Source organism: Salvelinus sp. IW2-2015, unplaced genomic scaffold, assembly GCF_002910315.2.
Source record: "Salvelinus sp. IW2-2015 unplaced genomic scaffold, ASM291031v2 Un_scaffold1068, whole genome shotgun sequence".
Lineage (NCBI taxonomy): Eukaryota > Metazoa > Chordata > Actinopteri > Salmoniformes > Salmonidae > Salvelinus > Salvelinus sp. IW2-2015.
In genome coordinates, this window is record NW_019942714.1 from 262296 (window position 1) to 279080 (window position 16785).

At 41.9% G+C, this 16785-nt stretch overlaps 2 protein-coding genes across 2 annotated transcripts; both read right to left on the reverse strand.

The window, feature by feature from the left end:
* Positions 1–730: 730 nt before the first annotated feature.
* On the reverse strand, positions 731–2450 carry tmem60 (transmembrane protein 60). The gene is made up of 2 exons (XM_024137005.2): positions 2261–2450; positions 731–1832 (listed from the first exon to the last, which is right to left on the reverse strand). The coding sequence occupies exon 2, from the start codon at positions 1757–1759 to the stop codon at positions 1355–1357; it is 405 nt and encodes a 134-aa protein (XP_023992773.1). The 5' UTR covers positions 1760–1832; positions 2261–2450; the 3' UTR covers positions 731–1354.
* Positions 2451–2612: 162 nt separating this feature from the next.
* On the reverse strand, positions 2613–12956 carry LOC112069649 (proline-rich protein 5-like). Its single transcript, XM_024137002.1, has 11 exons — positions 12724–12956; positions 10875–11002; positions 6782–6907; positions 6262–6339; positions 5648–5696; positions 5473–5530; positions 5135–5226; positions 4750–4890; positions 4423–4561; positions 4033–4320; positions 2613–3875 (listed from the first exon to the last, which is right to left on the reverse strand). The coding sequence occupies exons 2-11, from the start codon at positions 11000–11002 to the stop codon at positions 3622–3624; spliced, it is 1353 nt and encodes a 450-aa protein (XP_023992770.1). The 5' UTR covers positions 12724–12956; the 3' UTR covers positions 2613–3621.
* Between the last annotated feature and the right edge of the window lie 3829 nt (positions 12957–16785).

A 16785-nucleotide genomic window follows, 5' to 3' on the forward strand; every position in this document is an offset into this window, starting at 1 on the left:
GTACCTAATAAACTGGCCACTGAGTGAAAATCATATGATTTCATCCATGTTCACGCATCTGAGTGTGGCTGTAGCTTAACGGATAAAAAATAAGGGAAGGTTCTAAAGGTTGTCAGACCTTCAGTCCTGGCACACCCCAGCCAGCCAGCGACAGGCCCTTTGTACAGTGTTTCTCAATCCATTCCTGTGAGACTCCAAAAATATGCACATGTTGGTTCTAACCCAGGTCCAAGCATTAGCCTTATTTCGCTAACATGGTTGATGATTACTTGCTTAGTAGAATCAGGTGTGTTAGTGCTTGACTAGAGCAGAAAACAAATACATGCAGCCTCCTGGGTGAGCCACAGGACTAGATTGAGAAACTCTGCCTTAGCAAACAACAAAACATCACAGAAGACAACATGGAGTTATTATAGCTCTTTCTAACCCCGATGCCCTGGCTGCCAGTAGCAGTAACAGTACGAGTCCTGTCCATGAATAAGCTGACCTCTTACAGAACACTCCAGAGGGCAGGTAATCGCTGCCTCTGTTCTCTTTGGAGTGGGTCAGGTTACCAGTTATGTAATTCTCTTTATATCAGACTCAGAGCCTTGTTCCAAGACTTATAGAATGTACACTTCATTTCTCCCTTTGAAGTAGTCACTAATCTGCATGTGATTAAATAAATGAAAGATGGGATATACTGCTGTATAATCAGTCATACTGCTTACACCAATCCAACCCAGCAAAGTTGAGGAATTGTAAATATTTATTTTTGTGTCTGTTTCTCRGTGCTATCCACAGAAAAACAGATCCCTACCACTTCAAAAAGACACATAATTAATGTTCACATATAAACCCCTTGGACCTAACGGTTCCAGTTATCTGAGAGTAACAAAGGCACATGCACAGATCAGTCAGTCTGTCAGGAGGTCCAGTCTGCTTATGAATACCCTGAATTCTCATCCAGAGTCCATCATGGCAAAGACCAACATGGCTGCAACATTTCTTGCTGTATCACTAGGGCGAAATAAAGATTACATTTGTAAGCAGCATAAACCCATAAAACATATTGCCATATCACTACTCTCTCTTGTAGTAGTCTCTCTTGTAGTAGTCTCTCTTGTAGTGGTCTTTACATCCTGTACTAGTGGAGTAAACTAAATCAATTCCCATCTCCATTTACCCTCCCATTCTTTCAGTCTTTGCTGTAGTGAAAATGAACAATTTCTCATCTCCATATTCTTCAGTTCAGTTTCTCCTACAGTGGATAACAATAATCTCCCATTCATCTCCCCTACAGACTAACTTGCAGTCTTTATATCCTAGACGGAGTAAATAAAATCTATCTCCATCTTTCTCCCTCTCCATCCTCTCACTCTCTGCGGTAGTGAAAGACACTGTAGCCCAGCTCCACCATGGCCCCGACCAGCAGGGCCCAGAGGGGAACACACACCACACTGAGCCAGATTTCCATCAGCCTCTCCAGCCGGGCACACAGCGTCAGACAGAAGCCCAGCTTCAGCAGCATGGCCACTAGGTACCACACCCTCCGTCGCAGGTTCTGCTGGCCTCCACGCGGGTCATAGCCGGGCTTGCACCGACCCGCCATCTTCACCACGAGCATGAGGATGAGGATGGTGTCAAAAATCCATACGGGGAGGAAGATGAGGAACCAGTTCCAGGGGATCTTGGAATCCAGTTTGAGGACCAGCATGATGAGGAAGATGAGGGAGAAGACCCAGGTCAGGAGGACTCTTTGGGCCAGAGACATTCTCATTTAAGGGATGGGGTGGTGCCCTGGAGGGGGAACGTTAACAATGTGGCACTGGCAAGTCAAGAGCGAGACGAACCTGAAGATAGGAGACATACATGAGTGACATACACACCTAAAATGTGAGACAATACTAGCTAACATACCAGATTGTACAGGTTGTGATAGGAAGGTATAGCAATGTTGTCCTCCTGGCAATGTTTATTTTTTTGTGGGGTGAGGGCATGCTAAACGTATAGGAGTATGCTGTAGGTAGCTAACATTAACTACTGTAGCTAACTAGTCTCTGCAACGTGCAGTCTGAGTCTGCAAGCACACTAACGTTAACTAGTTGACACACTTCTAATGGGGGATCATGATCAGATTATTGCGATTTATATTTAGTCAAATAAATGAATGGCAACAATATTGGTTAGCGAAAATAGCATTAGCTTAGCAGCTACAGTTAGCTAGCTAGCTAGCTAAATCTAGCCGAACTCACATATGGCCAGCCAACATTCTCCTTACCTGGATCGGAGGATTTGTCACCTAAGTATCTTTAAAAATCCATATCATAGACAATCTTGTATTTTATTGCACTTTCCGTTACGATAAAAACGAAAAGTGTCTAGGGGATTTTTCGAATGTTTATCTTCCGGTTGTCGTTATTAAAAACATTTTTTTATCACGCTATTATCCACTAGGATTGGCCATTCTCTGTCAATCATACAAAACAGCCCTCTGATTGAAGGAAAATAAATACGTGAAACCGAGCATTACCGTAAAGTACACAAAAGGTGTGCATATTTGTTTAGTTCAGGCAATGGTATAATTTAAGTAAATGGACTAAATATATATATTTTAAGGCAATAGAAATCTGTACTTAGCCATTAGAATTTTTATTCAAATCTGATATCACAAATGAATGATAATTACAACCTTGGATAAAAATTTCTCATTACAGATTGTCAAAAAAAGCTAAGTATTAAAAAACGGTTGAGGTAAAACATCATAAAAATAGCTTCTGTTAAAAAGCCCTTATTGAAATCACAAGTTAAGTTAAAAAGCTTACTTCACAATACCTAGCTGTCCTAAAAAAACGATTTATTTACAGTTGAAGTGCCACACAACACAGTAAATGAGACAACATTAATTATCGTTAAACCCTATTTTTCTCATCATAAGTAAACAGTAAACAACAATTACAGTTCAATATTTAGTTTCTATGGGTAATACATAACATGAATGCTTTATGACCTTTGAAAAAAGGATGACAGACTGGTCCCAGAAGTACTTTAGCCAACTTCTCTATCATTGCCACACCATACATGTCATGTTTGGCATGACAGTAAAAAAACACACAGAGGAAGGGAAACATACAGATGGGACAAGCCAGGTTAACACAGATTGGACTAGGCAGGTTSTTAGAATGAGAAGCAAGATGTGACCAAATTACATTCACATCGTGTATTTACTCCAAAAGCTACTTTTATCTTTGAATTTTATAGTAACTGCAGTTCTCCAAGTTTTGTAGATGAAAACCCAGACACAATCCAAGGGCCCACATCCAAGGGCCTACAAGGTATGGCATCATAGTAGTGTGAGTCAAGTTTCAAAACACACAAAACATAAGCATCCCAAAAAAGCAGATATATTCAGATCTAATCAAATGCTTAGAAAAGTTTGTTTTTTCTCTAAGTAAATGCTGACTAAAAAGAGGCCTCTTGTGGGGAGAAGTATGGAGTGCACTTAACCATGTCTTTTTAGGTCTAGGTTGCTTCTAGCCTAGCCACTGATCTAAGGTCAGTTTAGCATTTTCCCCCTAATGTCTAAGATAAGATATTTGGGGAGGGCAAGCTACCCATGATTCCCTCTACTCAGTGCTCTGCCTACTCCCCCGACCATATCTCATTGACTCTGAGCAGCGGGGCTGGGAATTCTATGAATATCCCGTCTGAATCTAAGTCCAGGGACTCCAGCACCTGTCCAATGACGGTCTCCGGGCTGGAGGATCCGCTGATTGGAGAGGAGGGGGCAGCCTTGTCCATGTCCGTAAGGGTCATTGTTGCCTCCGTCCCATGGAGGGGTCCTGGGGAGTGGAGGGGGAGGATGGAGGGGGAGGGGAGAGGAGACTCCATGGTTCCTGACAGAAGGAAGATTGTGGGTTAGAATCAATCAGTCTGGCAAGAGTATTTTCTTATTTTTAATACTCTGGGAACTTTTACACCCTGCGCCTCTGGAAGTTTGCAGTTTGTAGTGTATGCATAACGTAAACCTAGTGAGGAGGACAGATGACCTACCTCTGAACTGTGGAACCACACAGAGCCTGTTAGCAGAGGCGCTGGAGGTGGATGCGTCGGACCTGGAGGCCATGTCAGCGTAGGCCAGCCCCTGTTCCTCCAGGCAGGAGATGATCTCACAGGCAGAGTGGCGTCGGATGCCCCCGCTGCCCACCGAGCTGGCATCAGGGTCATACTCTGCCACGGGCGTCAGGAGGAGAGGGATGTTGTAACTCTTAGAACGGACCACAGGGTTCTTAGACGGCTGGTCCGCAGGCTGCTTAGGCCAGCACCACTGCAAACGCTTCTCTGTGAGGGAGGCACATAGTGTGTAAGAGAAAGAGAAAAGAAAGCAAAGGAGAGAGAAAACATAGTGGGAGAAGAGTGAACAGCGCAGTGTATGCTTCTTACCCAGCACACAGGAGCAGTGTGCCACACTGCCATCTCCAGAGTAGAGGCCGTGGGTGCCCAGGTAAGGAGAGACCACCCTCTGGACCAGAGACTCCAGACGCAGGTAGTCCTCACTCACACCCCGCGACTCATGGACACCCTAAAGGGAGAGAGAGGAGAAAGGTCAGAGCGAGTGTGTGTGTGTGTGAGAGAGAGAGATAAAAAGAGACAAAACGACTCAAAGATATAAAGGGGAAACATATAAAGACAGAAAAAGAGAGRGAAAGAGAGAGAGAAAAGGAGATCAAATAAGTGAGCGATAAAGAGAGAGAGGCGTACTGTACCTACCTGCAGTATAAGCAGCATCTGTGTGACGGAGGGGGGAATGCGGGCGCGGGGCCGAGACAGAGCGTCCTCCAGCTTCACACTCAGAACTATGGTGTTCCTGAAGTGGAGCAGAGCCAGCTGTCTCACATTGGGCTCCTTACCCTGCAGGCAGGAGAGGAGAAGGGTAGAGATAGACAGAAGAATGGAGCGAAGGGTCAGGAGAGGGGGATGTAACGTTATGAAAACTTAGCTTTAAATACCTGAGAAAATATTCTTATTTATTGTCTGCTGAGAGAAATACAGATAGAGAGAGAGAGAGAGAGATTGAGGGTGAGCAGGTTAGAGGAGCGTCAGGACAGAGTGACAGTGAAAGCGAGATGAAGGAGAAGAGTCAGAGGATTGGTACCTGTACTGGGTGAAAGATGGCCTGCAGCATGTTGAGAACATCACAGAAGAAGAAGTCCCATGTCTCTGCCAGAGAGTCCAGTGACTTCTGACCTGCATACCAACAGGAGGAACAAACCATCTGCTGTTAGTAAGAGAATAATATCACAATGCACAGCTGCTTGGGACCTATGGCCTCAGATTACTTTGGCGTGTTAAACACAGAACACCACAGACCCTGACAAAGGTAATGTAAGCTTCAGTTCAACTATTCTTCTTTGGAGCACTGGCTGCTCTCTACTGTGTCACTCTGTAAACACATCTACTAATATTCAATTAACAGTGAGACACCACAAATACCTTCGTAGAATCTTATTTTGTCCCGTAGAATGACCATGCCCTTTGTCAGCAACTGGTTCTGAGGGACAGAGAGGTTCAATGAAACAACTTTTGTAAAAAAAAAAAGATATTATGGCTCAATCAGAAACAATCTATCTATGATATTATTTCACCATTTAGCAGAACCATCACTTACCTGGAGGTATTCTGTGAAAAACGACCCCAGCTCTGTTTTCAATAGGTATCTGAGTAAACAAAGACAAGAGTTCACCCACTAGAGCTATAGGGTACATTTGACTAGTATAATACACTGATAACACAAAACAGGCAAAAGATTCAAAACCAACTATGTAAAATTTGATGATAGCATATTATTGGTTAAGTACGTGTATATTACTGTGTAGGTACATGTATTCACACCAAGGAATGTACAGTAAACCTCATATAACTGCATGGTATCTGGGTAAGTGCAACCCAGCTCTCTCTTTTAAACATACTGTTCATGTTTGTTTCCAGTGGTATAAGTATATGTTGAAACAGTGTTAGGAATAGACCCTATGATTGACTCGGCTCTCCAAGTGTGTGATGCGTGTGATTTCAGTTGTTTACTAGGCTATAATGGAGGCTGATATGACAGAACTGATGGCTCTAATGTCAGGCCTGGAAAGATAATGAGACATCTGGCAAGGCCACATGGCTTCACACACACACACACACACACACACACACACACACACACACACACACAACACAGGCAGACATGCCATGTTAGCAAACCGTTGTGTGTGTTTGTTAGTGTTTAGAACTCACCTGACACCTTCGTGAGACATAGGTTCATTGTCAGACAGACCTTTCTTCTGGAAGACGGCAATGACAGCATTGTGGATGCTAGTGAACACGCACGCACGCACGCCGCAGCACACACCACACACACACACAACACACACACACACACACCAAACAACACAACCAACACACACACACACACACACACACCACACACACAGCCACAACACACACGTACTGTTTAGATTACATTTACCCATTAGATGATAGTTCATGTTCATACAAATGTAGAATCTTAATTTGAGCGAGTTTGCTATAGCAGGAGTTATTATATGGATTATAATTATCAAACATTATTGTAGGGGTTGATGCATTTTTCATAAGGGAAATCTGAAATGTCTAAGTGGAAATTATAAACTTGAAATACAATACATGTTTTACATTTCCTGCATTGGAGTAAAGTTATCCTGCAAGAGGGTGATCAAATGAAGTTCCTACATCTGTAACAGGCACAGACTACATGCATGGTCAGGCTGCAGCATACCTGTTCCAGGTAGCGTTGGCCCCGGCCCTCTTCTGTTTCTCTCCTCTCTCCTCCGGTGATCCCTTCTCACTCTTTCCCAGTTCACTGAGACTGGGGGAGCTCATCAACTTCAGCCTGTGTAGAGTCCTCATAAAGGCAGAGAGGGAGGGAGAGAGAGAGACAGCACACTAAGTATTGAACTAAACCAAAGACTAGAGTCTGAAATACTAGAAGAGAATGAAAATAGGGGAGTAGAGAGAGGGCATGAGAAGAGAAGAGAAGGAAGAAAGAGTGCAATGTGAAAGAGGGAAAGAGAGACATCTGGAATCTGGTCGAGGCAGAGACCAGAGCAGAAGACTGAATGAGAGAGTGAGGAGAAGAGAGAAAGAGGATAAGAGAGAGCGAGAGAGAGAGAGAGGGGAGGAGGAGGAAGGAGGGGCTATCAGAGCTGTCCTTTGCAAGGGGTGGGCCATGGTGTGACTTTTCTCTCTCTCTCTCTCTCTCTCTCTCTCTCTCTCTCTCTCTCTCTCTCTCTCTCTTTCTCTCTCTCTCTCTCTCTCAATTCAAAGGGGCTTTATTGGCATGCAAAACATATGTTTACATTGCCAAAGCATGTGAAATAAATAAAAGTGAGAAGAAACAAATGTAATAGTAAATATTGCAATCAAAAATGTTTAAAAAAGATAAAGACATTTCAAATGCTATATTATCAGCTATTTACAGTGTTTTAGCAATGTGCAAATAGTTGTAGCACAAATAATGGGGGAGGATAAACAAACAGATAAATATTGGTGGTATTCATAATGTTGTTTGTGCTCCACTGGTTGCCCTTTTCTCATGGCAACGGGCCACAAATCTTGCTGCTGTGATTGCACATTGCGGTATTTAACCTAACAGATATGGGAGTTTATCAATGTTTGATTTGTTTTCAAATTCTTTATGGGTCTGTGTAATCTGTGGGAAATATGCATATTTAATGTAGTCATACATTTGGCAGGAGGTTAGGATGTGCAGCTCAGTTTCCACCTAATTTTGTGGACAGTGGGCACATATCCTGTCTTCTCTTGAGAGCCAGGTCTGCCTATGGCGACCTCACTCAATAGCAAGGCAATGCTCACCTACTCTGTACACAGTCACGGATTTTCTTCATTTTGGGTCTTTCACAGTGGTCAGGTATTCTGCCACTGTGTACTCTCTGTTTAGGGCCATATAGCATTCCAATTTGCTTTGTTTTTTGGTTGAGGCTCTCTCTCTTTCGCTCTCTATCTCATATACACACATACTACACTGACACTCCAACACACACACACATACTACATACGCTCACACACACACACACATGCATATTGACACCCTACATACACAAACACACTTTCACATACGCTGCTACTACTCTGTTTATTATATATCCTGATTGCCTAGTCACTTTTACCCCTACCCACAGGTACATGATGTATTACCTCAATTACATCAACAACCTCGTACTCCTGCACACCTACTCGCTACTAGTACCCCTTGTGTACAGTCTCGTTATTTCCTTTTATTTTTAGCAAATAGTTGTCTTACTTTTTAACTCTGCACTGTTGGGAATGGGCTCATAAGTAAACATTTCACTGTAAAGTCTACACCTGTTGTATTCGGCACATGTGACCAATCAAATTTGATTTGATGACAGTGTCTAAAGAAAGTCTACACCCCCTTGAACTTTTTTCACATTTTGCTGCTTTAAAGTTACATCTAAAAGGGATTAAATGCGACATTTATCCTATAGATCTACATAACCTACTCCACATTGTCAAAGTAAAAGAAAGTTCTTGAACATTTTCCAAATTCAGAAAAAATAAAACTGAAATATCATAATTGGATAAGTCTCCACTGCGCTGAGTTAATACTTGCTGGAAGCACCTATGGCAGCCATTATAGCTGGGAATCATGTGAGTAAGATTTGACCAACTTTGCAGAACTCTTAGGGCAATATACACAACCGGTCAAAAGGTTTAGAACACCTKCTAATTCAAGGGTTTTTCTTTATTTTTTACTATTTTCTASATTGTAGAATAATAGTGAAGACATCAAAACTATGAAATAACACATATGGAATCATGTAGTAACCAAAAAAGTGTTAAACCAAATCAAAATATATTTTATATTTGAGATTCTTTAAAGTAGTCACCCTTTGCCTTGATGACAGCTTTGCACACTCTTGGTATTCTTTCAACCAGCTTCACATTTAATGCTTTTCTTTTTTGTCTTGAAGGAGTTCCCACATATGCTGAGCACTTGTTGGCTGCTTTTCCTTCTCTCTGCGGTCCAACTCATCCCAAACCATCTCAATTTGGTTGAGGTCAGGGGATTGTGGCGGCCAGGTCATCTGATGCAGCACTCCATCACTCTCCTTCTTGGTAAAATAGCCCTTACACATCCTGGAGGTGGGTTGGGTCATTATCATGTTGAAAACCAAATGGCGTATCGCTGCAAAATGCTGTGGTAGCCATGCTGGTTAAGTATGTCTTGAATTCTAAATAAATTACAGACAGTGTCACCAGCAAAGTACCCCCACACCATAACACCTCCTCCTCCATGCTTTACGGTGGGAAATACACATGCGGAGAACATCCGTTCACCCACACCACGTCTCACAAAGACACAGCGGTTGGAACCAAAAATCTCCAATTTGGACTCCAGACCAAAGGAAACATGTCCACCGGTCTAATGTCCATTGCTCYTGTTTCTTGGCCCAAGCAAGTCTCTTCTTCTTATTGGTGTCCTTTAGTAGTGGTTTCTTTGCAGCAATTCGACCATGAAGGCCTGATTCACACTGTCTCCTCTGAACAGTTGATGTTGAGATGTGTCTGTTACTTGAACTCTGTGAAGCATTGATTCCTGCAACTTCTGAGGCTGGTAACTCTAATGAACGTATCCTCTGCAGCAGAGGTAACTCTGGGTAATCCATTCCTGTGGTGGTCCTCATGAGAACCAGTTTCATCATAGCGCTTGAGGGTTTTTGAGACTGCACTTGAAGAAACTTTCAAAACTGTTGAAATGTTCCGTATTGACTGACCTTCATGTCTTAAAGTAATGATGGACTGTCGTTTCTCTTTGCTTATTTGAGCTATTCTTACCATAATGTTGACTTGGTATTTTACCAAATAGGGCTATCTTCTGTATACCCCATACCTTGTCACAACACAACTGTTTGGCTCTAACACATTAAGAAGGAAAGAAATTACACAAATGTAACGTTTAAGAAGGCACACCTGTTAATTGAAATGCATTCCAGGTGACTACCTCATGAAGCTGGATGAGAGAATGCCAAGAGTTTGSAAAGCTGTCATCAAGGCAAAGGGTYGCTATTTCAAACATAACATATATTTTGATTTGTTTAACACTTTTTTGGTTACTATATGATTGCATATGTGTTATTTCATAGTTTTGATGTCTTCACTATTATTCTACAATGTAGAAAATAGTAAAAAGAAAAGAAAAACCCTTGAATGAGTATGTGTTCTAAAACGTTTGACCGGTAGTGTATATCCATAGTTTTTATAAAAATTGCTCAACCTCATTAAATTTGGCTGGGAATCATTGATGGACAATAATATTCAAACTTTGTCTCAGATTTTCAAGCAAATTTAAGTCAGGACTGAGACTAAACCACTCAGGAACACTCAACACGTCTTGGAAAACCCTTCTGTTGTGTCTTTTGCATTAACATTTGTGTGATTGTCTTGCTGAAAAATAAAACTATCCCAAGGTTAGGTTTTCAGAAGACTGAGGTGGCTTTTCCTCTAACCTGGGTTTTGCTCCTTTCATATTGATTTTGATCCTAACAACCCCCCCAGTCCCTGCCGATGACAAGCATACCCATAACATGCCACCACAATGTAATTCTGCCCTATGACACCCATCAATTTCTTTCAAGTTTCCAGTTAGTTCCATGGTAGTTATACCAATCCGATTGTAGGGCAACTCTCTGTAGCGCCATCTGCCATCCACTACATAAGGAATGGGGCTAGGGGTTGATTTCAGACTGGCTATAGCTTTATGACCAACCTCATAAGAGGGCTAACCAGAAGGCAAATTTTTAATGTTAATCCTTTGAGTTGATCCTCACCTCCTGATTGGATGATGATTGCTGTCAATATCAGGGCTTGGGGGCGGGGCTGAGAAGGTGGTGAAGTTGAGTGACAGGGGTCGGGGGGAAGGGCGAGAGCCGTGCCTCCGACGGAGTCCATCCAGCATCTGCCAAAAGAAACATTGAGAAAACAACATAAAATTCATCAACACAAGTAACTGCAAGAAAGCCTTGACTCACCAGGGTCTTATTATTCAGGTTGGGTTCAGGTTTCAAAGTGACAAATGCTCAGAAAGAACCGTATTATACAGAACAGGCATTTCTCTTCATCATGCAGAATAGGAACTTGATTGTGTCTGTGAGCTCTATATTTTATAGATTATTATTATGTCACAGCAGCTAGCCAACCAGGAAACATTGAACACATGGAAAGAGAGAGAGAGCAGTCAAATCCACAGTGAACTCTGAACAGCCTGGTATTGGATGTTCTCTCTATCACTGGATACTGTTGCTGTAGCAGCCTGTCATTTGAGAAGTGTAACAACAGTGGTATTTTGAAATCAAAAGTTAATGCTAACTCACTGCTAACTCAAACTCATTCAGTCTACACGCACGCACACACACACGCACGCACACACAATAGAAATACAAGGGTTAGTTTTAGTTTAGAATATTTTGCATGTGATGTGTCTTCCATTGATAGGATGTCAAGGTGTCGTCCAATGATGTTACAAATAATACAATGGCGCCATCAGCTGGTTATTGGGGAAAACTACAGTCTAGGCGCTCTGTTATTTTAACAAAGAGTATCAATAAAGAGTTGTTTTGATCCTAAAAACGTCATGCAGTGGGCGTATCTGAGACTAAAGGAAATTAGAGATACATTTCTTCCAATATTACACAGGTCTAATGTTACACAATAACCAGGCTTCACTGTTGTGTCTGCACAAAGGATATTGGTACATAGGGCTGTTGCAATTTGTAACGACAGTTCCTAAAAAAGACATAGTAATTTAGTAATGATTGAATAGGAGCCTACAACCCAATTTAAAACAAAATGTCATTCACTCAACTAACAAATCCTACTTCCAGTGGTACCATTTACTTAATGTCATACTGTAGCCTAATAATTGTGACTGGAGATTACAATATGCAGATTAATCTAATAAATAATAATAGGAGGATCCAAGCACGTCTGGGGCTGTCCAGGGGTTGGGGCAATGTGTGTCAGACTATGAACATGGCAGGTGTGTATTCTCTTTGTATGGCAGGCGTGTGTTGTTGTCTCTGCGTAAACTGGTCGTTGGAGCAGACGCAGACTCCACACACACACACACACACACACACACACACACACACACACACACACACACACACTCCCTTCGGACTGTCTGCCCCGCATGCCACGCCAGTCTGGGTATTCATTTGGATATTCTGCATTTGTTCTTGCGGAGCGGCTGAGGTCCCTTTTCTTCCATAACAATCTTGAGATCGATCGCTTTAATTTGCAAACGAGGGCATTTACCTCGTTAATTTATGAGAACCCCTAGACTACATAATAATATCCTTGCTTTATACGATATTTGATGTGTACAACCTACACAAAGGAAATGTATTCCAAATATATCCCCATCATAGAACACGATGGCCATGTCACAGGGAGGAACGTAGCCTACATTACAGTGCGTACGTGGAGTAGACAACTTTAACATGTGCTACAGGATATGCAAACAAACTAGCCCATGTAAACAATGCGACAGTAGACTATCTTAGATTTCCCAATCAACAGACGCCCATACCTTAAAAATTAGACCATAAATAGCCTACCCGGTAGGCTATCATTCAAAGTTCACTGTACACACACATCCATAGCACGCTACGTACTCACCGTTCTCTCTCCTGATCGTGTTGCTTATAATATAATATAATGATATGGATATCATATATGGATGTTCACTAGCATTGATGTATAGCCTATCAGCAATAAACACCATAGTCTATCTCATTGTTGATTCCCAGTCTGCACTGACCAAACAGCCATTGGGGTGCAGTTGTGGGGTGCGCCAGCGACCTATGCTGCGGGAGTCATTCCATGAGCATGCATGCTCGCCCCCGTGTTGTTTTGACGAGATCCGATCCACTGGACCAGACGCCTTGCGTGTTTTGCGTCTGTTGGTGCTTTCAAGACAACTCGGAAACACGGAATCTCCGAGTTTAACTATACGTTTTTTTGCGTAGAGAATTTCTATTGGTCAATTCAGACATTTTTCAAATGGTAACGAGTTTTCAAGTTGGACATTTCCGACTTTCCCGAGTTATGAGTTGTCTTGAAAGTGGCATGTGAGCGTGTACGCGCGTTTTTGTGTCTGGTGTTGTAGGGTGGACGAGATAAACATTCTCATTCAAGCAAGGAAGTTGTAAAAAGGAAAAGAAAGATCAGAATGCGCAATTTCAATTAGGCCTATAGATGTTTATATTATATTTTACAGCATTCTTCTACAATTTATTGTACATAATTTGTAATGTAATAGCCTACACATTCCCTTTTCGGAGAGCTGAATAGTTTTGAATTAGACTAGTAACCTAATTTTCCCTAGTTACACAGTTACAGGCTGTAACTATTTACCAGTGGTGGAAAAAGGACCCAATTGTCATACTTGAGTAAAAGTCATGATACCTTAATAGAAAATGACAGAAGTAAAAGTGAAAGTCACTCAGTAAAACACTACTTGAGTAAAAGCATAAAAGTATTTGATTTTAATTATACTTAAGTATCAAAAGTAAATGTAKTTGCTAAAATATGCTTAAGTTTCAAAAATAAAAGTATAAATAATTTTAAGTTCCTTATTAAGCAAATCAGACGGGACACATTTATTTTTTAAATTTGTAATTTACGGATAGCCAGGGGCACACTCCAACACTCAGACATCATTTACAAACTATGCATTTGTGTTTAGTGAGTCCGCAAGATCAGAGGCAGTAGGGATGACCAGGTATGCTCTCAAGATAAGTGTGTGAATTGGACTATTTTCCTGTCCTGCTAAGCATTCAAAATGTAACTAGAACTTCTGGGTGTCAGGGAAAATGTATGGAGTAAAAAGTACATCATTTTCTTTAGGAAAAAGTTGTCCAAAATATAAATATATATAAAGTATAGATTCCCKAAAAAACTACTTAAGTAGTACTTTAAAGTATTTTTACTTAAGTACTTTACAGCATTACTTTCATCTTCACTCACATAAACGCTCAGTGAGGGTACTTCATAAATTTGAGTAAAATCTTTTTTTTTTTCTGTAGACCCATCCTTGGTGCTTAGGATGTTCAGGTCTGGACCTTTGTTGGTCTGTCTCCATAACAATGACTGTTTACAAGTGGATTATAATAGAGTAGAACGAAATGAACAGTCAGATCCACACACGCACACACACACACACACACACACACACACACACACACACACACACACACACACACACCACACACACACCACACACACACACACACACACACACACACACACACACACACACACACACACACACACACAGCTCTCATGGCGAGATTTTCTTGGGTATCAGGCTACATTCCTGTGGGCTTCTGTAGCCTAGATGTAATGTGTAATTCACATTTTGAATATGACCACTATCTCCCCATAAAGTCCTGACTAATGGGGTTAGACACATGCTGCTCTATATCCAGCATTGACCCCAATCTCACCCAGTTTAAGCACAGCAGAGAGGGCTCTCCTCTGTGCCATCTGTCACATCATCATGGCACGAGTGGCGGGGGCCACTTTAGTGCAGTCAGTCAGGGTTGGCACAAGGTTGGTCGAGAAACTGCGATTATAAATATTTTTACGTTGACAAAGGTCAAGGTTATTTATTTTTCACATATACAGCTATCTATGTGACTGAAAACAATGACATATGAATTAATGATGATGATGATTCATTTAGGACATGAATGCACAAATCCTAACATCCTTAAAAATACTGGACAAACCCACTTAACTCGCGTACGACCAATGAACAAAGCGAAGGGATTTGACTAGGGTAAAATTCAGGATGGGTAATGGCTGTTTGTAGAGTACATTTTGTTTGTCGACGCAACATGGAGACAAATTGAAGATACAACAACCATTTGAACAGTTTGCTATTACAGCAGATAAAGTGGACTTGTGTGTCTTGTGTGTGCTCGTTACCACACGCCTCGGGACAAGACCTGGGACATGCTTTGCTCTCCAGAACAGGGTGCCATTGAAGGGAGTGATAACTGGAGTGGCACAGTTGAAACTGAAATGGTAGATTCCTGGTGTCTGTGACGCCRGCCGTTTGGTGCAACGCAGATCCTGTTGAGAGTGTAGTGAAACACAGAAGACACTGCCTGTCCTGCGGAGTTTTTATGCAGAGTCTTTACCCAACAAAGTCAAGTTAGGATGTGTCAGTTGTCCCGTGAGAGCTTTAGTCACTAATTCATTACAGTGTTTTAGGGGCCAAGCGTATGGTCATGTTGCAGCAGAGTGTAGAAGGGAGATTCCTAGATGTGATAAGTGTGCAGGACTTTATTTAACCTTTATTGAGACAAAGGAATGTGTAGTATCAGTGGAAAAAGCTGTGCGTGTTAACTGTAGGTGTACCTATGGTGTCCGATGAGAGAAAGGCAGGTCGAGGTTGCCAGAATCCGAGTAGTACAGAAGGTGTGGTATGCTGAGGCAGCGAAGAGAGTAGTAGAGGAAGATGGTTCTATTGCTAGGGATCCTAAGTGTGTGAGTAGGCTGAGGCCAATAGAGAGTGATAGGAATAACATTTCAGTAAGGTTGGATTCTAAGCATTCATAGCCATGATAACCATGGCTATGAAATGGAAAGCAAATCACTGAAAATAAATGTTGTGGTGGCAGCTGTAGAGAAGTACTTGGGTCTACAAAATMTTACTGCAGAGGAGTTACAAGATGTGTTGAACGATAGCTTCCCGTCCTCCTAGGCTGCTGGCCTGGTGTAGGATCAGATAGGGTCAAATTGTGTAATAATGGTGAGGTTTTAATAGGTGTAGGGTTAGTTGGTGTAGGGCTAGTTTCCCCCGTTCTTTTCCTCTTCCCTTTTGTGTAACAAAGTTGAATGATTTCACACCCCAGAACAGTAGGCGGAAACACAGGGCTAGAAAATAGAAATTGTAGATTAAGAGGCCCACACTCCAGTACAGTAGGTGGCGGTACAGTGATGGTATATGCACCTTTCAGTTGGTTGCGATCCACCAATACAAATTTAAAGAAGAAGGAGAAGGGTCACATTCTTCAAGGAGATAAGTCACTCAAGGAGGTAGGGGAAGGAAGATGGCAGAAGCGGATGTTCTGTTTGAATCAGATGGRGTGTCWAGTGGAGATGAGAAGAATTGGATTACAGTGGCGAATACAAAAGGAAATAAGAGAAGTAAAGTTGTAGTGGAAGCTAGTAAARCCAAGCCTAGTTCTGATTCTTTTRTGTTTGGAGTAAGAGTTTTGGATCGATGGAGTTTCCTGGGAGATCCATTTTAAGTCTATGAAAATCATGGATGCTTTGGGTAAGGTGGTGTCGGTGAGAGTAACGAGAAGTGGGCTTATTTTGTTATTTTGTGTATCTATGGAACAGAAGGACCATGCTCCGCGCCTCAAGAAGATATCGGATTGGAATGTGTCGTGTGTGGATCTTCGAAGCAGGGCAAAGGATATATGTGAAGAATTGGATCAAGTGGTTGGTGCACAARGACTGACCCGCATGGTSMATGGAGTGAGGAAGCCCACTCTATCCATTCTATTGTTTTTTTATTAGATTCTCTCCCTTCTCACGTCTATTTGGATTTTATGAGATGAGTCATGTGAGAACAGTCATGACCAAACCCATGCAATGTGAAAAAAGGAAATRATTTGGCCATGTGTCAAGTGTATGTAGATGAGAGGGGTATCGTATGCTGCA

Coding starts and splice junctions, on each gene's coding strand:
- tmem60 (XM_024137005.2), bottom strand. CDS start 1,759: ATGAGAATGTCTCTGGCCCAAAGAGTCCTCCTGACCTGGGTCTTCTCC.
- LOC112069649 (XM_024137002.1), bottom strand. CDS start 11,002: ATGCTGGATGGACTCCGTCGGAGGCACGGCTCTCGCCCTTCCCCCCGA. Junction 4,891..5,134: donor CCATCTTTCACCCAGTACAG/GTACCAATCCTC, acceptor TCCTGCCTGCAG/GGTAAGGAGCCCAATGTGAG. Junction 4,321..4,422: donor ACACTGCTCCTGTGTGCTGG/GTAAGAAGCATA, acceptor CCTCCCTCACAG/AGAAGCGTTTGCAGTGGTGC.